Below are 18562 nucleotides of genomic sequence, written 5' to 3'. Positions count from 1 at the left end.
TCCTTTAACCTGTCTTTGCACATTTTATCCTTCGACTTGAAATACTTCAAAAGGTTGTGAGGTCGTCTCATCAAAAAGGCTCCGGCGGCTTTCTAGTATCTATTTTCAGGTCACAGGAGTCGCTTTTAAAGACTTGGCTGGGTGCTTTGTCTGTCTGGCGTTATGTAAAAAGGTGAGAGGTGAAGTGTAACTTAAGGTGAAAAGACAAGTTCGGTCTCTGAATGATGCTTTTGTTGTTCTTACCTTTTTCCTATTTGCTAAAAAGCTAATAAAACACAATAAAAAAGGCCACTAAAATCTTATCTTCAGAGCCTCTTTCATGCTCAGCTGTCTTTGAGGGTTTGAAAGTAGGAAGTGAGGTAGGTTTTCCCGAAAGGTTTATACCACCGCTGTTTATTCCCTAACATGGCATGGAATTAAATAACGCAGTCTGCAGAGGAGAAGATCACAGAGGAAGAGTGGGGAGATAAAAGAGAAGGGATGAAAGGGAGCAAAAAAGGGGGGAAACACGGAAAACCAATAAAGAAGCACATCAGATTGCATTGGAGCATGAGGCTGCTCTGAAAATGACCACTAGATGGCGATGTACGATGCCAAATAGGTCAACAACCCTCAGTGACCTCTGTATGTAAGAACCTTGCATGCCAGTGAGCCATGTATGTAATGACTGATTAAAAAAGTAGGTCAGAGCCACAAAAGCACATTTAAAACACTCAGAATAAAATGCTTTTTTAATTAAAACAGTTTCCAGTAGCTCAACGTTACATCCTAAAAGGACATATATACTCTATGGAAAGTATAACTCATGCTTTTATCTCTGCTAATGCAGCATTCATACTTTTTGGCCACTAGGAGGCAGAATCATCCCAAAACAAAGTGGTCTCTCACTTGGTAGCCGTCTCGTGTCTCGGCTGAAAGATGACTAGAAAATGCCCCAACATCTTGTTAAAATATACTGTTTTGTTGCTGCATGATGTCCTGGCATTCACTAAAACTTTTATTGGTTTAAACGGGACGCAAACAGCGGTCTCTTGCTCGGCAACCATCCCATATCTTTGTTGGAAAAGACAGCTAGAAAATGTTGTGCTGTCTGGTAACAAATACCCAGTTTCGCTGCTTCAGAAATGGCTCACTTATGGCCCACTTTTATAGGTTGAAACGGGATGCAAACAATGGTCTCTCGCTCGGCAACCATCTTGCATTTTTCGGCTGAAAAAGACGGCTAGAAAATGCTGTGGCGTCTTGTTTAAAATACCTGGATTTATTGCTGCAAAGATGGCTGCACGATGTCCTGACAGGCACTAAAATTACCCACTTTTATCGGTTAAAATGGAACGCTAACGAAGCTCTCGAACAGCGGTCTCTTGTCTTGCAGCTTGGCTAGAAAAGGTGGCTAGAAACTGTCCCTGATGTCTTGTAAAACAAATACCCAGCTTCGTTGCTGCAGTTGCGTTGCAGACTAAAATGACTAAATGAATCACTAAAATGATCCACGTTTATTGGTTGAAACGGGAGGGAAACAGTGGTCTCTCGCTCAACAGCTGTCTTGCATCGACAAACGTTGGTCTCAAACAGTGGTCTCTCGCTCAGCAAACATGCACAACACCCCAACTGTCACTAAAATTAACCACTCGTATCGGCTGAAACAGGACGTGAACGGTGGTCTTGAACAGTGGTCTCTCTTGACAACCGTCTCGAAACCAAGGCTGGAAAAGACAGCTAGCAGTGGTCTCTCGCTTGGTGGCTGTCTCGTATCTTGGCTGGACAAGACAGCTAAAAAATGTCCCTACATCTTGTGAAAAATACCTGCCTTTGTTACTGCAAAGATGGCTGCACAATCTCCCGGCGGTCACTTAAACCAGTTGAAAAGGGACGAGAACGGTGGTCTCAAACAGTGGTCTCTCGCTCAGAGACCATCTGACATCTGGACTGGAAAAGACCACCATAAGATGTTGTGACGTCTTGTTAAAATACACAGTTTTGTCGCTGCAAACATGGCTACACAACACCCCAACTGTCACTACATGCACCCACTTTTATCGGGCCGAAGCAGGACACGAACAGCGGTCTCGTCCCGTGGTCTCTTGCTCAGCAGCTGCCTGATTTGAGTTTTTATTCTGGCGAGTGGGCCGAATATTTGGTCATGGGGGATTAAAATTGGGATTTATTATTCAAAGTGGTTCACATCTGGTCCGCACACATTAAACTAATAATGTACTTTGCTTTTTATAAACATGGAGACAAATTTTATCAGAGATCAGTCTATCCAGCAGCCAGCGTCTCCCCGAGTCCCCGACACCCTTGCCAGTTGGCATCCCCGTCTGTTTTCATGCCAGCCCGTCGGGTCTCCGCCCGGCTCTTCCAGACCTTCCATCCTCATCACCTTCCAGCAGACTGGTCAGTTTGTAGGCCCAAATCCCCTCCAGCACAAAGGGCACAATGGAGCCTATTCTGGGTCGCTAAGCTCTCTGGACTTACTGCTCCCATCGGGCCTACCTCACTTCCTGATAGAGGAGAGTGCTTGGACAGACAGATTCTAGCCGCCATGCGTGTGAAAACCGGTGTGTGTGTGTGTCGTCCGTGAACGCACGCGCACGCAAACACGAACGCACACAGCCTCGGGCCCTCTGAGGATTTATCGGGACGCATTGTTTTGAGCGGCGAGTGTGCTAGGGGGAAGATTTTAGCTGTCACACCGCATGCTCACTGGGGGACTTTGATGGGAGAGGGGGGCGCTGGCAAACGTTGGGTCTTTGGGTGCAAGTTTAATCAGCGGGGCAGTGTGATAACCCAATTACGGGTCGAGCCACATGCAAACACACACCCATGACTCGGCAGAACCTCAAACGCTCTCGACCAAAAAAAAAAAGAGAAAAAAGGGCACAGCGATGGCTACAAAGTGTGCTCAAAGAACGGGACTTTTGATGCTGCTAGAGATGAAACAAGAAGTGAAAACACTAACGGAAAAGTCGGCAGCTCCCACAGCCGTCGGCACGCACAGACAAGAGGGTCGAGGGAAACCCTCTCTAGATGGGAATGTTTAGGTTGGGTCGTCTTTTTCCCCCCCCTCCTATCCCCTCCAGCGATCAGACCGCGAACCCAAACACCTTCGTTTATCTCAGACATGTTTGTCCTGCTCGGGATGAGTGATGATACAGCAACCAAGGACACAGAGATGGAGGGGAGATAGAGCACAGAGCATACGGGGCAGTCGGGATTGAATTTCTCAGATGCTTGGAGAGTGTAGAAAATAACAACCAGCAACTGGGCGCTAAGGATGTAATCACACCTGTAGCTCTGTTGAATAATCTCATTCTGGCTGATAAAGTCAAAGTCACTCTGCAAACTAACATCTTTAACAAAACTTTAAGATTTTAAAGTCATTTACGACGACGATTTATTCCTGTTTGTTAAAGTTTTAACAGTTGCTCAGCTCAGATTCAGTGACGACCCTTCCTTCTCTGTCAAGTTTCTTGTTTCACGAGAGGATTTGTTCCCCACGAGCTCCCAAACACAGAGCAACAACATATGAGGACATTTCTTGTTAAACTGCCATTAAATATAAATCAATTAGAAGACAGATAATTCACATGTTGAATACCCCAGCAGTCTTTTCTTCTCCTCCTCAGACTTTTCTCTGCCTTCACGACTGATTCCCACCCCTCCTCTCCACCTGCGACTCATCTGTTTGCGCTGATGGCGGCCATTAAACAAACAACCTGTTCTCTCTTTTCATCCAGGTGCTTTCGCCTCCAATAAAAAGCCCATTAGCGGTCGTCCCACGGTGATGACGTCATAAAGCTTTGGAGCTTTCTCAGCTGTCGGACAGGAAGCGAGGAGGAGGAGGAGGAGGAGGAGGAGGAAGAAACTATGATACTTTCTGTTCTTTTTGTTATTTAAACACAAAACACGACGAGTCTTAACAACTGAAATCTCCCACTTAAAGGTGCTCAGCATGAGCCGTAAATATAATTTTTACCCCACTTTAACTAAATGGCGTAATTGAGGCTGAAGCTAAATTAGCCTGAGGTGACGACAACCTCTGAGCACAAACAGCAGATGTAATTGGCACGTTCAAACCTTTAAGACCTTTAAAAACCGATGTACGGATGTGACTGCTGAGGCAATGTGGATGGAGATGTTTGGTAACGGCTTTAAAAATCAATCACGACGCTCAGTTATGAGTTGAGTCTCGGTGATGCTGCAACATCATCAAGACTACCTGAAGTAAAAAAAAAATTAGGGATGAAAGCGGCCCTTTGTCGAGGAAACGAGACGCGAGTTACGCCCTGTGTTTAAGATATCATCTGGAGTTTGAGCTTCAGATGTGTGTTTTGGGGAGGAACCATCAAGATAGCGGCAGGAGCGTTAAGAGATAGAGAGTGGTGAAAGAGGCGTCCCGAGTGGAGCATAAAGATCTATAGGGGCTGAGGGGAGAGCAGTGAATGAATCACAGTATATCGTTAAGGACAAAAGAGGGGAACATGTGGGAACATACGTCGGTATCTTTAGGTTTGAGGCACGAGTTATCAGTATGAAACGATCGGGTTGACCCGCTCGATACAATATAAGACCCTCGGGCTTATTTGATCTCTGTCAGCAGCCATGACGGCATGATTTATATCTTAACTGTGCAAAACTGACTTCACAGAAGTGCAATAACCCGTGCAATAGTTAGATTTCTTCACTTGTGTCTGTTCGTTGGTTTGTCAGCAGGATTACAACCAAAACTGCTGAAAAGATGGTTGGTTCTAGTTTCTTATAAATAAAAGGTTAGATCCAGATCACTTTCTTTAACTTTGCGAGATTTTTGGTTGATTTCTCCCGGAGTTATGCATGAATCTTGATGGAAACTAGAAATACTGTCTCACAGTTATATGCATCTACGCACCTGTCAAACTGCTCTTATATTATGATGTGACGGTGAAGTTGACCTTCGACCTTTTGGATATAAAATGTCAACACTTCATTGTTTTATCCGATTAGACATTTGTGTAAAATTGTGTCATAATCATCATATGAATTGTTGAGTAATGGCCAAACACTCGTGGTCTTTTTTGGTTACAGCGAGTTCCTCCTTGAGTCCGAGCGGAGATTTGTCGTACTGTGGGGTGGACGGACGATACAACACGACCCCGTGCAACACAATTTTATGACTTTATTCCCAATTCCAGGTTTTTAAAGCTAAATTGAACATGTGGATAAAAACAGGTGGATGGAAACACACACCGACACTGTCTCAGTTGTTAACCCTACATCTAAAATTTGCCTCGCATTAGTTCTGAGCTCAAGTTTTACTTTCGCTTCAGACTTTTGCTTAAGTGTTGGCTCAGAAACATCTCAGAAGCTCATCCGAGTCAAACCCGGACCGACAAACAACACTTCAGGCTGTTGACAGCAGCGCCAGACGAGAATGTGAAAGATGGCAAACAAACACGACATGTTTCAGACTCCATTCATCAGGAATGTAAAAAGAAACTACGCGGTTTCCTTTCAGGGTCACCCCTCTTTGTTTATAACGGATGAAGAGACGCGGTCGTGTTTTCCCGCCGGCGCTGACAAAAAGAAGTGAAGTGTGTGAAGACGAGCTCGATCCAGCTGTGTTTAGTTAGGTAGGGATCGGGATTCCTGCACAGTTCGTTAATGCTCTGCTAATGTGCATATTTTCTGTATCACTGTGTGTGTGTGTGTGTGTGTGTGTGTGTGTGTGTGTGTGTGTGTGCATCAGCAGCGTGGGACTCTTCTCCTCCACTTATCTGCTCCTTCAAAACAAGAGTCCAGAGACACAGCAGAGGAAGCTGTACTCCCGCCTGATACCATCTGACGCCCGCTCGACCTGCAGGTGACGTTTGTTGGATAAAACAGCACATATAGGAGCTTAAACCACTCTCGCTTTTTGTTTGGAGGTGATGAGAGTCTCTACACGTTTAACCGCGTGCTTCAGTAACGAGCAGGGAGGGGCAGCTATCAAAAAGCCATAAATGACACGACTCTGGATTTGTGTACGTGTGTGGAAATATCATAAATAACGGTGTGTCATCTTCGAATCAAATCACAAGAGCCTATAAAAGTTTTAATAATCACGTCTGTGCATTCCTGCGTTTTGTGTAAGTGTGTGTAAGACATCAGAGAGGTGAAGCCAATGAGACTTTCGTACTAAATCTTTCTTTTCTTTTCTTAAATACCGTTATTAAGTCGTCTTAATTAGACGAGCAAGAACGTAACGCCTAAAATCACACAAAAATGTAACTTACAGGTACTTTTCTTAAACATCCTGCCAAACTTCAAAGTAAAAGTACCTCAAAACTGCTAAATAATTCATATTATACTGTTATGCTTTAATATAATAATAATAATAACTTGTCACTCAACGCAAATCTTCCATAATGCACGTATAATCTCATATAATGTATATAAAACTTAATACTGCACGTAATTGCCCCTTATTACACTGTCAGTATGTAGCAACATCTTCAAGGTGTGTTCAGGGAGCGTGGGTGAGGGGAGCTGTGTTAAATTATAAAATGTAAACTGACTTGTACGATCCCTTCAATGAAAAAAATAAAAATAAAAATGAATCGGATCGCTGAAAAAACAAATTAATCTAAAAATGTGATGCATCACACAGTCTGTAAATGGTAACCAGCCTCCTAAACGTCCTGCAGTGGAGGTATGACGTAGCAGAAAATGCTAATACTCAAGTACAAGTGTCTCAAAATTGAACTGAAGCACAGTACTTGAGTAAATGTACTTAGTTACAGTCTGCTGCTGCTCATGAGGCATCTCACACTTTTCACTTCCACTCCACAATATTAAGGAGGAATATCATTATTTTATAACTTTAAAGTGTTCAAATAAATGTTTGTTTCTTAGATTAAAACAGCATCAAATATGTTTTAGTGACACATTCAGCCCGCTGTAGTTCCCCCAGCAGCCATGTGAGGGCAGTAGTGTGCACTGAAAACTGAGAGGACGCAGCAGCAGGTCTCTGATGCACATCTTCAACATGCTCTAGTTTATAATTCAATAACTAATCAGGAAACATCCTGATGAAGTGAAGCTTCAGCTTCCTTCTTTGCTTTTCTGTCTTTGTTCTTCAGCCTTTGTTTAATAAAGTTACGAGATTCAAAGTCATCGGAGAGACAAACAGGTGAGAGTGACGAGAGAGGACGGACGGAAATAAAGGATAAAGAGTGTGTGTGTGTCTGAGAGCAGCTCGAGGACTGTTCAACACACACACACACACACACACACACACACACACACACACACACACACACACACACACACATACCTTGACCTTCTGGTCTACCCTGGCCTTTGTGCTGGCTGTGACCTTTGACCTTTCCTAGACTAAACTTGGTGTCTGGTGAGTGGATGAGAGGGCTGTGAGTGTCAGGTGTGTGTGTGTGTGTCTCTGTGTGTGTGTGTGTGTGTGTGTGTGTGTGTTCAAAGCTAAATCCTATCCTTCCATCACTTCAGGCTGAAAGACAAGGAGATGCTTTTTTGTTAGTCGAGACATTTTGGACAAAGGGGAGGCAAAATGGCTGCTATACCGCCATCTTATACGTCTCTGTGTATGTATGCGTGTGTGTGTGTGTGTGTGTGTGTGTGTGTGCGTGCTAAGATGAAGCCTAAACAAAGACGACCACCACCGTTTTTAGACTCCTGCCTCTGTAGGAGGATGAGCCTGCAGATAAAATGCCATACAGGGGCCCAGGAGTGTGTGATAAGACCATCCTGTACATTAGGCACACACACACACACACACACACACACACACACACACACACACACACACACACGGAAACATGACAGTAACCACACACATATAACGGCCTAAAATACACTAACAGACTAACAAGCGCTCAGTCAGCGAAACTCGAACGAGAGAGAGAGAGAGAGAGAGAAAGAGAGGGAGAGGTTGCAGATATATTGAAAGATAAAGTAAAGAGACAGAAAAGATCAAAGTCGTCATTCAGGCTCGTCTCAGGGTCGAACTGCAGCCAACTCTGATTATCTGAGTGCAATCTGAGCCTGTGAGTGTGTGTGTGTGTGTGTGTTTGACATATATACGTCCTTTCCATCTGATTATATACCTGTGCCTTTCTTTACATATTTTAAAGGGCTGTTTCAACCCTCTGAGACTCCAGAGAGATGACAGCGACATGGTGGTGTTGTCGTGGAGGTGGACTCAGACTGTCGGGGGGGGTTCAGGGGCAGGAAAAAATAAAAGAGGACCCCGGCTGCATGTGATGGAAAACTGTAGCGGTTTAATTACTGCAACTACAAATAGACGTCCATTTTTTGAGGATGTTCACATACTTTTATCTTTACAGTTGTCGTTCTCGGTGCAGACGGCGTTTTAGAGTTATTTAGATGTAATTCTCTCACAATAGACGTAAAGAGCATGATGGGTCACAGTTGTCCTGATGGACTGCGTTGCTGCTACACTTTCATTCATGGCCTCTTATTATGTTTTATTTGGTAACAGCAGTCTGGTCTGATATTTGACTGTTTATATATCGGACTAACTCTACTACATCCTTCTGTTTCATCTCATTTTCCTCTTCTGTTACTTTATTTCCATCTTTGCCTCCGATGCATCGCCCACATTAAGTCGTCTATATTTTGTTTCCCTTCTCTTCTACCGTCTCTCTCTCGTCTTCTTTGACATTAAAGTACTTCTGCTAACCTCTCTCTCTCTCTCTCTCTCTCTCTCTCCTTCCTCTCTACCTGCTTCAGGATTAAAGCGAAGGAATTCAAGGGATGGAGAGACGCAGTCTTTCATCGAGAGGCCCCGCAGAGGGGCTTCATCCCTCCTCCTCTTATCTTCCCATCCCACCGAGACACACATCCACTATCACTTTACCCTCATCGTGTTTTAAAGGGGGGAGGCTGCCGCACTCTCTCTTTCCCTCCCTATTCATCCTTTATCCCTCACTCCCCCTTTGTTGTCTGTGAGAGACTGTTTGTTGTGTTGCTTCTTCCTGCTTTCAGCCAATCACAGCGTTTCTTCTGTTATCACACTGATTGATTAGAGAACAATTTCGCTTTTATTTTTCATTTTCAGCTTCTCAAATTTGAGGATTTGGAGGTTTTTCTGATTTATTTTATAGTAAAGTGAATATATTTGGGTTGAGCTTCCCTTACTTTCTTCACTCTCCTTGACTAATAACATCTTTAATCCACACATTGAAGTCGTTGAGTCGTGATTGGGTGAGAAACTTTGCTCCAGCGGGACACAGAAAACATTAACCCATCCCCGCTGGCGTCTTAACTAAATCAGGAAGTCCTCTCGCTGTCTCTCTGGTTCTGATTGACACACATGGAGGTCCGGCAAAATTAAATAAAGCACATCCTCCCTGACCTCTCCGCAACTTGAAAAGCTTCAGTGTGTTGACTGCTCAAACACACACACACACAAACCATCCTGTCATCCCTAGGGCCGACCTCTGACCCCTGGAGGTTTACCCAACAGGAGCGGATGTTATTGGACCTAATGGATCCAGTATGACACAGATATTAAAGCCAGGAGAGTCCAACATGTGAGCTTTCAAACACCGTATTTTCTCTAAAACTGAAGGCCGTCGGCGATAACTAATGAAACCAACTCGCTGCACGTCTGGATTGTGTCTTTGCGGTGTTTGCGTTGGGGTTTATCACCCAGGGGAGCAGGGGCTTACTCAGGCATTAGCAATGGATTTAAGAGGCCGATCAATCCTCCACATCTATCCGACACGGTGATTAAATCCCCTCGATCGTCAGGAGGTGTGTTCCTCCCTCCACATTATAACCGGATGTTTGTTTTCATGCCTCGCTACATATTTTTGTGCCTCGACACGTCCGTCCAGCCCTCCTCCTCTTTAACTAGCAACAATGATCCACTGTGTGTGCAATGCCCTTCAGAGGTTTTGGCACAGATGTTGGTAAGTATGAGCCAAAACATCTGCACAGGGCAAACAGTAACAATGGAAATATGTAGATTCCTTCCAAGACTCATGTATTACGTCTGTCTGCCTCTGATTGTTGTTATTATCATTATTATTGGCTCGTTAAAGAAATAGTCCACCGTTTTGGGAAGTGGTCTCATTGGGCTTCTTGCCACAAGTTAGATGAGAAGATTGATACCACACTTGTGTGTGTACTGTATATATATATGTATATATTAGCTTAGCTTAGCATAAAGACTTCAAACACGGCAGGAAGTCACTGTCTGAGCAGGTTTTTGTACTGATTTAACAAACAAAAGGGGTTAATTAGAGAGTTTTTGTCACCTTTAGACAGAGCCAGGCTAGCTGTTTCCCCCTGGCTCCAGCCGTAATGCTAAGCTAAGCTAACCAGCTACATTTTGAACCTGCTAACTCTAACTCTTGGCGGGAAAAACAAAGAAAATGAGCGTATTTCCAGAAAATGTCAAACTATTCCTTTAACTTTAAATAGTTGCTGTGTTTTTCAGTATTATTAATAAATAAAAATCAGACAGTACAGCAAAATTTTAACTTATACAAAAAAACAGTCAAATGCAAATCGAAATAGGTCATAAACTTAATACTATACTCTCCCAAGTAAACAGAAATAACTTTAACACTATAAAAATTTTCATTTTTCACTCGCTGGATTCGACTTTTTCCACATCTGAGTCATATATCTGTGCAGAAACAGAGTGCAGAGTGCATGTGCTACATGCTGTAGCACATGCTGCACTGTTTATTTGTCTATCAAATACCATGACTGATTCCTTTAAGAGATGAACTTGTGATAAACCCTGCTGTATCATTTGTTCTGCTTTATGACTGACCCTGTGCTCTGACAGGCGGTTCCCCCTCAGGGATCAACACAACATCACTAAACTCAAACATGACAACATTTACACCCCGTCTGTCTGTCAGACGTCAGCCGGGTTTTGATTCCATCTCATTACAGCTGTTGTTCATCGTTCGAGTGAAAGGTGCCAAAGTCTCCTGCAGGCACGGCTCCTATGTGGTCTAACACACATAAATCCAGCCCACACAAACACGAAGTCGTATCAGAACAACCGAGACGAGCGATTGATTCTGGTCCAAAACAAACTAAGCAAGCCAAGATACATTTACAGGAGAATGTATAGCTCAGTAAAGGAGCGTCTCCTCTTATATGTTTCTACTTTTCATCTCAGGAGTTATATAATCTACCATGGACTCCAACTTTCTTGTTTCTTTCATGCAAAAACTAAAAAGTAGGTGCATACACAACCGAATCGTCAGCATAAATAAGTCAATTTCTGCAAAACCACAGATTATAACTGTCTTCATGTTGCAACTTTACATTTGTTTTGGTTGAATCTTCTATTTCTCTCCTCACAACGCTGTGCTTATGCTCTGCTTAGGTTTAGGCACAAAAAACACGGTTAGGTTTCGGGAAACATCACAGTTTGTCTTAAAAAGTGTGTTTTTGTCGCCACGATCACCGATGGAGATGATTCGACTTCCCGTGAGAAACAGCTGACTTTTAGTCACCACAAAAACAGCTCTGAATATCTCGAGGTCTCCTAGAAAACACCAGGTTAAAACCACTGGAAATATCCCCAGATCTCAAGAGAAAACACACGATTAAGTCACCACAAAAATGGCCGGATATGTTTGCAGGTCTCCTAAAAAACACCCAGTTTGACAGCAAAATAACAGCTGGAAATATCTCCAGGTCTCAAGACAAAACACCCCACAAGAAGACTTTTTTTCTTAAATATTGCAAAAAAGGGAAACCTTCCAGCCCAAACACACAGCTAACCTCCTCTCCACCTGTTAACAGCTATGATGGAGGACACACCTGACCTCCCTGACCTGCGAGTACAAAAGTAAAACTGAAAAGAGACAAATAAGCACCCTAAACGTCTCCCAACAATAACAGGTGAAGTGGTTAATACAGTGTCATTTAGGCCCGAGCAGAAGGCCTGTACAGAGGTAGGTGCTTTTACCTGCCTGAGCTGTATCATTTACCTACAGGTACCTGGGTGTGAAGTGGAGGTCGTCGCTGTGTTATTTAGCTGAACAGGCGTACAGTGAGGCAGGCAGTAAGTGCAGGCTTGTGTGTCAGACAGTAATTGTTGTTTGGATACAGGCTGAAAGAGTGTGAAGCTTACAGTTAGTCTGGTTTTTAGCCAGAGGTGAACACGCACACAGACAGCTCTCAGCTGGGGGTTGTTTATTTTCATTTTTTACAGTTTTTTACCGCTTTTTTTCGTACGTAGCCTGAGAGGCAAAACCAAGGGGAAACCAAACCCTTCTAAAAGTGGAAATTATAATATTAATATAGAACATCCTTATTTATTATACTTTATTTGCACTCAACAGATAGCTGGTAGCTGTAATGTAAAATCCTATTTTCATCTTCATTCTCAGGTTTTTATTTCTAAAATCGGCCGTTTTTATAATGAGGTTTGGTGTGGCGCATCTGCGTCTGGATCTCCTACTGCCTCCTCATAACATAAAGACAAACCCTTCCACTTATTTACAGCCTTCGCCCCTCTGACCCGATGATGCTGAAGCATTTATAGAGGCTCGTTAACGTACAGGAATGCATATGAAGCCGGCAGGTTTATAGTGACGTATAAAAGGGCATAAATCAGAAAGTGGAGCTGCTCTGCTCGTCGATACTGAAGTGTGAACAGCTGACAGGTGTGTATCTGTACATGCACTGAGATAAACGTCTTGTTTAATGACATATTGTAACATTTACATTTACTCAAGTACTTCACATAAGCACTTTCCCATCTTATGCAACTTTCTACTTCTTCCCCACTTCTTCTCAGGCTGTTACTGCAGGACTTTTTCTTGTAATAGAGTATTTTCCCAGTGTGATATTAGTACTTTTACTTAACTAAAGGACCCGAATACTTCTTGTGCACTCAATCATCGATGAGCAAATCAGCTCACGCCCCGCCGACGCTTTATTGGATGTCATCGGTAACAGATGACAGGAAAATGAGCTCCTCGCCTACAGACGCCGTCTTGGATCAGGACTGTTTGAACTCGTGTAACGCAAAGCTCACTTTGATTATGTCGAATAGCGATCGTGTCTGTGGGTGTTAATGTGTGCGGCCGTGTGAGGGAAAGAGATAGAAAAATTAAAAATGGAGCCACGAGGTCAGCGTTTCTTAGCTTCTTCAGCTAATTAAACAGTTTACTGTGAGTGCAAAGAACCAAATCTACACATGAAAAGTATTAAAGTGTGATGAAGAAGGCTACATGTGCTGCGCCTCCTTCAGGTGTTCGGAAATCTGTAAAAAAACATTTTACTGTACGTGAGCCAAGCCGGCATCGTGCAGACGAGACGTGACTCACCCTGCCGCCTTTCTCCGGGATGCACTTGCATCCTTTGCTGCAGTCGCGGCCTCCACACGGCTCGTCAGACTTGGATCCCTGCAGACACAAAAAGAGGAGGAGGTTAGAAATCGGGAATAGGTGTGATGCATTAGACATTTTGGCGTTCGAATCCCGCTGTTCATGTTGAGAAAAGCTGAATAAGTCAAGCTGAACAAGTGTCTGTTCATGAACAAGCAGAAAAAATGAAAGAAAAAGGCGGCAAACAGAAGCAGAAGAGACTCAGGTAACAGCTCCATGAGTCACGTGGATGTGAGGAATCATCACAGTTGCATCAGTGAGAAGTCGGCAGATTTACAGCGATTTTAAGGAGGCAGAGGGATTCATGGGGGATTTAGAAACGGATCAGATCCAGTCAGAGCTGATAATCTGATGACTGAAAAAGTGCATGCTGTTTTAAAAAGAGGAGATCTGATTATGTATCAAACACAACGTGTGCTATCACGTTCTCCAGGTCACGAACAGTGCTCCCTTTTGTGATTACAGCCTTTTCTTTTCTGTGTTTGCTAACAGATCACAGATGAGTCGGCGTTTGACCTCCAGCTCTTTCTCTCTGCTTGTTGATTGGTAACAGAGGCACAAAAAAACCAGCCTTAACTACAACCAGAGACGAAGCTCTGAGCGAAAAGAATAGAGGCAGTGATAACAGCAAGCAGCGGCAGCCCCGGGGAAACAACTCCGCATGAGTCCTTTTCATAAAGTCGCTGTGACCTGCGGGACGCTCGTCTGGCTGAAACCACACGACGAGAAGCTCAGAGCGACTACAACACTTCCTGAGCGGTTTGATCACACAACATGATACTATAATTTGACTCAGGCTGGATTTTCACTCCCAGAAGAACGAATCCCATCCCATCAATCTTCTTATTTCTTTTCTTAGGAGTCTGACATCGTGATTGGATATCAAACCGAAGACAGTTAGGGTTAGGGTACTCATGCCACGTCTCCTAACTAGTTGTATCATTCATCAATTGTTACAAAACAGATGTCAACACTGTTTCCAGAGGGAAAGTCCAGTGACGTGGGAGTTCATTTTCACTCCTATCTTGTCCAAACCGCTGCCAAATTGACTCCCATCCCGTCCTGTTCCCATTTGCGACTTGTTTTCTTAGGATGGCGAGTCACATTGTTCATCCAGTCATAGCAAACAAACCTTCTCGACATCAGTCCCAAGGTGTTTAGGGTTTGTGTGCTCGCTCGCCGGTTTGCTATGACTGGATTGTTTCCAGTTTCACACATGTCTTGCACTGTGCAGGTAGCTGCGACCGACCAACAGCCAGCCCCCAGAGAAGCTCTTTCTTTCTTTGCTTGTTAATCAGTAACAGACACACACCAGACAGACAAAACTACAGCCAGAGTCAAACATCTGGGTGAAGAACAGACCAGAGGAAACATCATTTTTAAATCCACTTTTCTTCCACTTTCTGTCCTCGATACGACCCGTCCTACGCACAGTAAACAAACTCCATCACCACCCACTCGACATGTGTAGCTCGTAAACTCCGAGTGAACCACAGATTAACCTCTTTGCGTTCGGGGTGGCATTCCTGAGATATCTACCAAACATCATGCAGTGCTTTTTAGAGGTTATAAGCAGCAGAGAGAGCTTTAATAAGCTGACATATGAGTGGCATGACTTGAAAACGCCGCATGCTGTCCATTCACTTATGGGCTCGCTCTGGGTGGGAGGGGACGGACCACATGGTGAGCGTCGACATGTGTGATTTTTGGATGTGTCATCTACGTATTTGTGTATTTCTGCTTCTGAAACGCTGCGTGTGAAGCTTCATTTTGTATAAATATCTGATAAATAGTTAATCATCACCTCCTTGTGCATAAGGGAGCAAATGTCTCATATGAGTCCGTAGTTTTGGGGTCTCTTCGGGGTCAAACTCACAGGTCATAGCTGGCATTTCAATGTGATTAGTGGATGAAAGGGTGCTGGCGGGGTGGAGAGACGTGGAGGAGACGGGGACAGGAGGGGTGGAGGGACAAAAGGGTGTTGGTGGGGTTGCGATGGAGGCTCAGAGGACAGGGGTGGATGAGGAGAAAGTGTGAGGAGGTGAGAGGGTGTGTTAGTTCATATCCACAATAATCCACAATAATCGAGGTCAAGGACCCTCCAGGACCCCTGGAAGTAATCGTCAGATGGTCTAGTCTGGGTCTCAGTCTCATATAATGAGAGCCTGGGAAAGACTGTGGAGGTGTCTGAGAAATATTCAGATCAATCACAGATTATTTATATTAACTCATGTGACACATCAAGGCTCAACGACTTTAAACCTGCATTTAAAGATTTGTAGGCCAATTAGGGGCAGCGAGCGAGAACACAATGCTAATCATGTTTTCACCCAGAACTTTTAGACACAGAAACCTTTACTTGACTTGATTTTGAAACCAAACCTTTCAGAGACTTTAAACTAGTAAACTGTACAGTAGACTACGGGTTGTGACAAATAAAAGGTTAAAAAGGTGTCATAAATCAGGAAAAATACAGGAGAATAATGACCATGGTAGGAAACCAGGACAGGGCAGTGAAAAGTGAGAGTCTCCTGGGACAATTGGGAGGGTTGGCAAGTATGCCAGGAGCTATGTTTCAATCTACTGAAAGGCTTCTCCAAAACGCTGTTGTGTACGTTTCCACAGCGGTTTACAGACCCACAAAGATAACCGTTTCCGTACGGGATTTTGCGTCATCGGTCCATCAGGCATATGCTCCATGTTGATGTGTCGAAGCACAATAAACAAACAAACAAAAAGCTGGTTTGCAGCTGCAGATTTTCCAAAATGAGACATAAATAAAATGCTGCGAGTATACACTAATCAGAAAATGTTCAAAGCGTGGGAATCGCAGTGGTAACGCAGCAAAGGACATATTATTATACTTATATGTAGAGTTGCCTATTAACTGATGAATTTACGTGCATATAAACTCTCCTTTTTGCTCTGTTTTTGGTCTCCACCACCAAAAAGCACCCAGAACTTTAAGACCCAGAAAACCATACTTGATTTTGAGACCAAAGTTTGAAAAAGTCCAATAATCTCTTACATTTTTGCTCCATTTTTGGTCTCCACCAGCTCTATTTCTTGTAGAAGAATGATAGAAAATTCCTTTTAGTAATAATAAAAAATATTTGGTAAGGAAATTACAAAAAAAAAGACTGGTGGTCACACATTAGGTGGTAAATGCCGCAGAGGTGAGATAAAAGATTACTACTACTACAACTACAACCGACAGAATCAGTGACGGCCATTAAACCTGCAGACAAAACGACTGGAGGGAGGAAAAACACACAACAAGGAGAAAGCGAGCTTGGCACAGACAGGAGAGAGAGAGGGAAGGAGGGGAAAGGTCAGTGGTGCTGCTCCTGCTTTCTTCCCTCTGATCTCCTCAACTCCTCTAATCACAGTGACAGAAGGAGGGCAAGAGAGGGAGAAAGTGAGCCGGGGAAAACGGTGAAATTTGGGCTAATGGAGGGAGCAGAGGAAGCGATGGAAGAGGGGTAAAAGAAGTGGAGGGAGGCCAGAGAGAGAGAGAGGGAGAGGCTCAAATTGATGTTTTGGCAAAGAGGGTAAAGAAGAAGGAGCTAAAAATAGAAGCAGAACAAGCGATTTGGAGCGTTCACGGCCCGGCAAATTAAGTCGAAAAAAGAGCAACAAAGAGGAAGGAGCGGACCGGATGGGAATTTTATGCAGTCGAACCAAGAAAAAAGAAGACTTATTGCTGCTCTCTTTGCTCCCATCTCTATTATTTCGGCCTATTATCCTCCTTTTCGTCGAGGCATGAATACTTCCTCAGGTGTTATCCAGTCAGAGTGAGTATGCGACCCATTGTTCTGGGGTATAATCCAGCTTCTACCTGAGCAGGGCGGAGATGATCCCGGTTCAATTCGCTCTGTCCACACCCAGAGTTAAAAGCGAAGGATGACACAGACAGAAACTAAAGCCAGCGCCCGAGGGATGTGTGAGCAGCGATGGTGGTGTTAAATACAGAGCGGGAAGACGCAAGAAGGGAACGACTGGAGGTAAATAAACGCACGTGGAGTCGGACACGTGAGCGTGTTCACATCGTGTAGACAAAGGTAACGCTGCGTGAGTGCACACAAGGTGGTTCTACACTCTTTGGCAGGACGTTCCTCAGTCCCTGCACCAAACTTCATTCAATTTTTACTGAATTTTAGAAAAGTGACAAAATATGCTCACGTTGAAAGTTCAAACGCTGGTCCTCACAAAAGCAAGCGCACACACGACATTCTCCCATAGAGGACAAAGACTTATGAGCACAATGAGCTGAAACCCTGGTTCAACAATATGACAGCTACATGATCATCGCATCATCTTACACCCATTGAAACACAACGTGCGTGTGCTCTCGTGCTGGCCTTGCACCACCATCAGAGTTAAAATGCCTTCACCTTGAATTACTGCCTATAAGCACCAACCAGTCATCAGCCGCTTTCTAACACATGAAAAAGCACGAGAAATATAGATCCATAATCTTCCCCTCCAAACAATCACACTGTCAACATCCGTACCGCTCTGCTCTGATGCACTTCTGTCTCTTTAGATTTGATTTTGTTGTTGTGTGTCGAGCTGCAGGTGACACAAAAGACGCTTTGAAATCTGATACGAGCGTCCAGAGCGTCCAGACTGAGACGCATCTGTAGAAATCTGACTCGAATCTCAGTTTAAACCACCTCCTGATGTGTGTTCTTGTTGTCCAGACTTTCTAAAAGCAACCTGGATGCAATCATGATATGCCAAAACACAGATTTTGACCAGCAGTCTGAGCTTAGGCTATCTTTTTTTTACAGAGGAGTACAAAGGACTGAGAGAGAGCTTCGTCACATGGTGCAACATCAATCACCTGGAGCTCAATATCAGCAAAACCAATGAGCTTGTCTTGGACTACGTGCTGTCGATCCCGAGTCGGCACCAGGTATCTTATTTTGAAAACTGACCAGACTTCCTGTCTGGCTCGATGCGCTCTGCGGTCCGCTTCCGTCAAACATAGACGAAAGTCACAAACATCTTCGACCTGACGGCACAGAAGATCTCTACAAACACACCACAGATTCAAGGTGGGCACCCAAGATCAGTGTCACCTCTTCAGTATCAGACCAGATGTGAAGTATGGTCACACTCTCCGCTTGACCTTTGACTCTCTAATCCGATTAGACATATCTGTGAAAGTTTGTTAT

General features: G+C 43.9%; 1 protein-coding gene across 2 annotated transcripts in view; it reads right to left on the bottom strand.

Moving 5' to 3' along the window:
• Positions 1-18562, bottom strand: part of col4a6 (collagen, type IV, alpha 6) — a 116292-nt gene that overhangs the window by 32688 nt on the left and 65042 nt on the right. For both annotated transcript variants that reach the window (XM_084344015.1, XM_084344016.1), the window contains exon 4: positions 13323-13400. In XM_084344015.1, coding sequence (XP_084200141.1) covers positions 13323-13400 — 78 coding nt within the window. The remainder of the gene's footprint in view (positions 1-13322; positions 13401-18562) is intronic.

The sequence above is a fragment of the Pagrus pagrus genome (assembly GCF_965226575.1).
Source record: "Pagrus pagrus genome assembly, chromosome: 22".
Taxonomy (NCBI): Eukaryota; Metazoa; Chordata; class Actinopteri; order Spariformes; family Sparidae; genus Pagrus; species Pagrus pagrus.
Note: the sequence above shows the minus strand (reverse complement) of the source record. Positions and strands in the feature narration are given on the sequence as shown.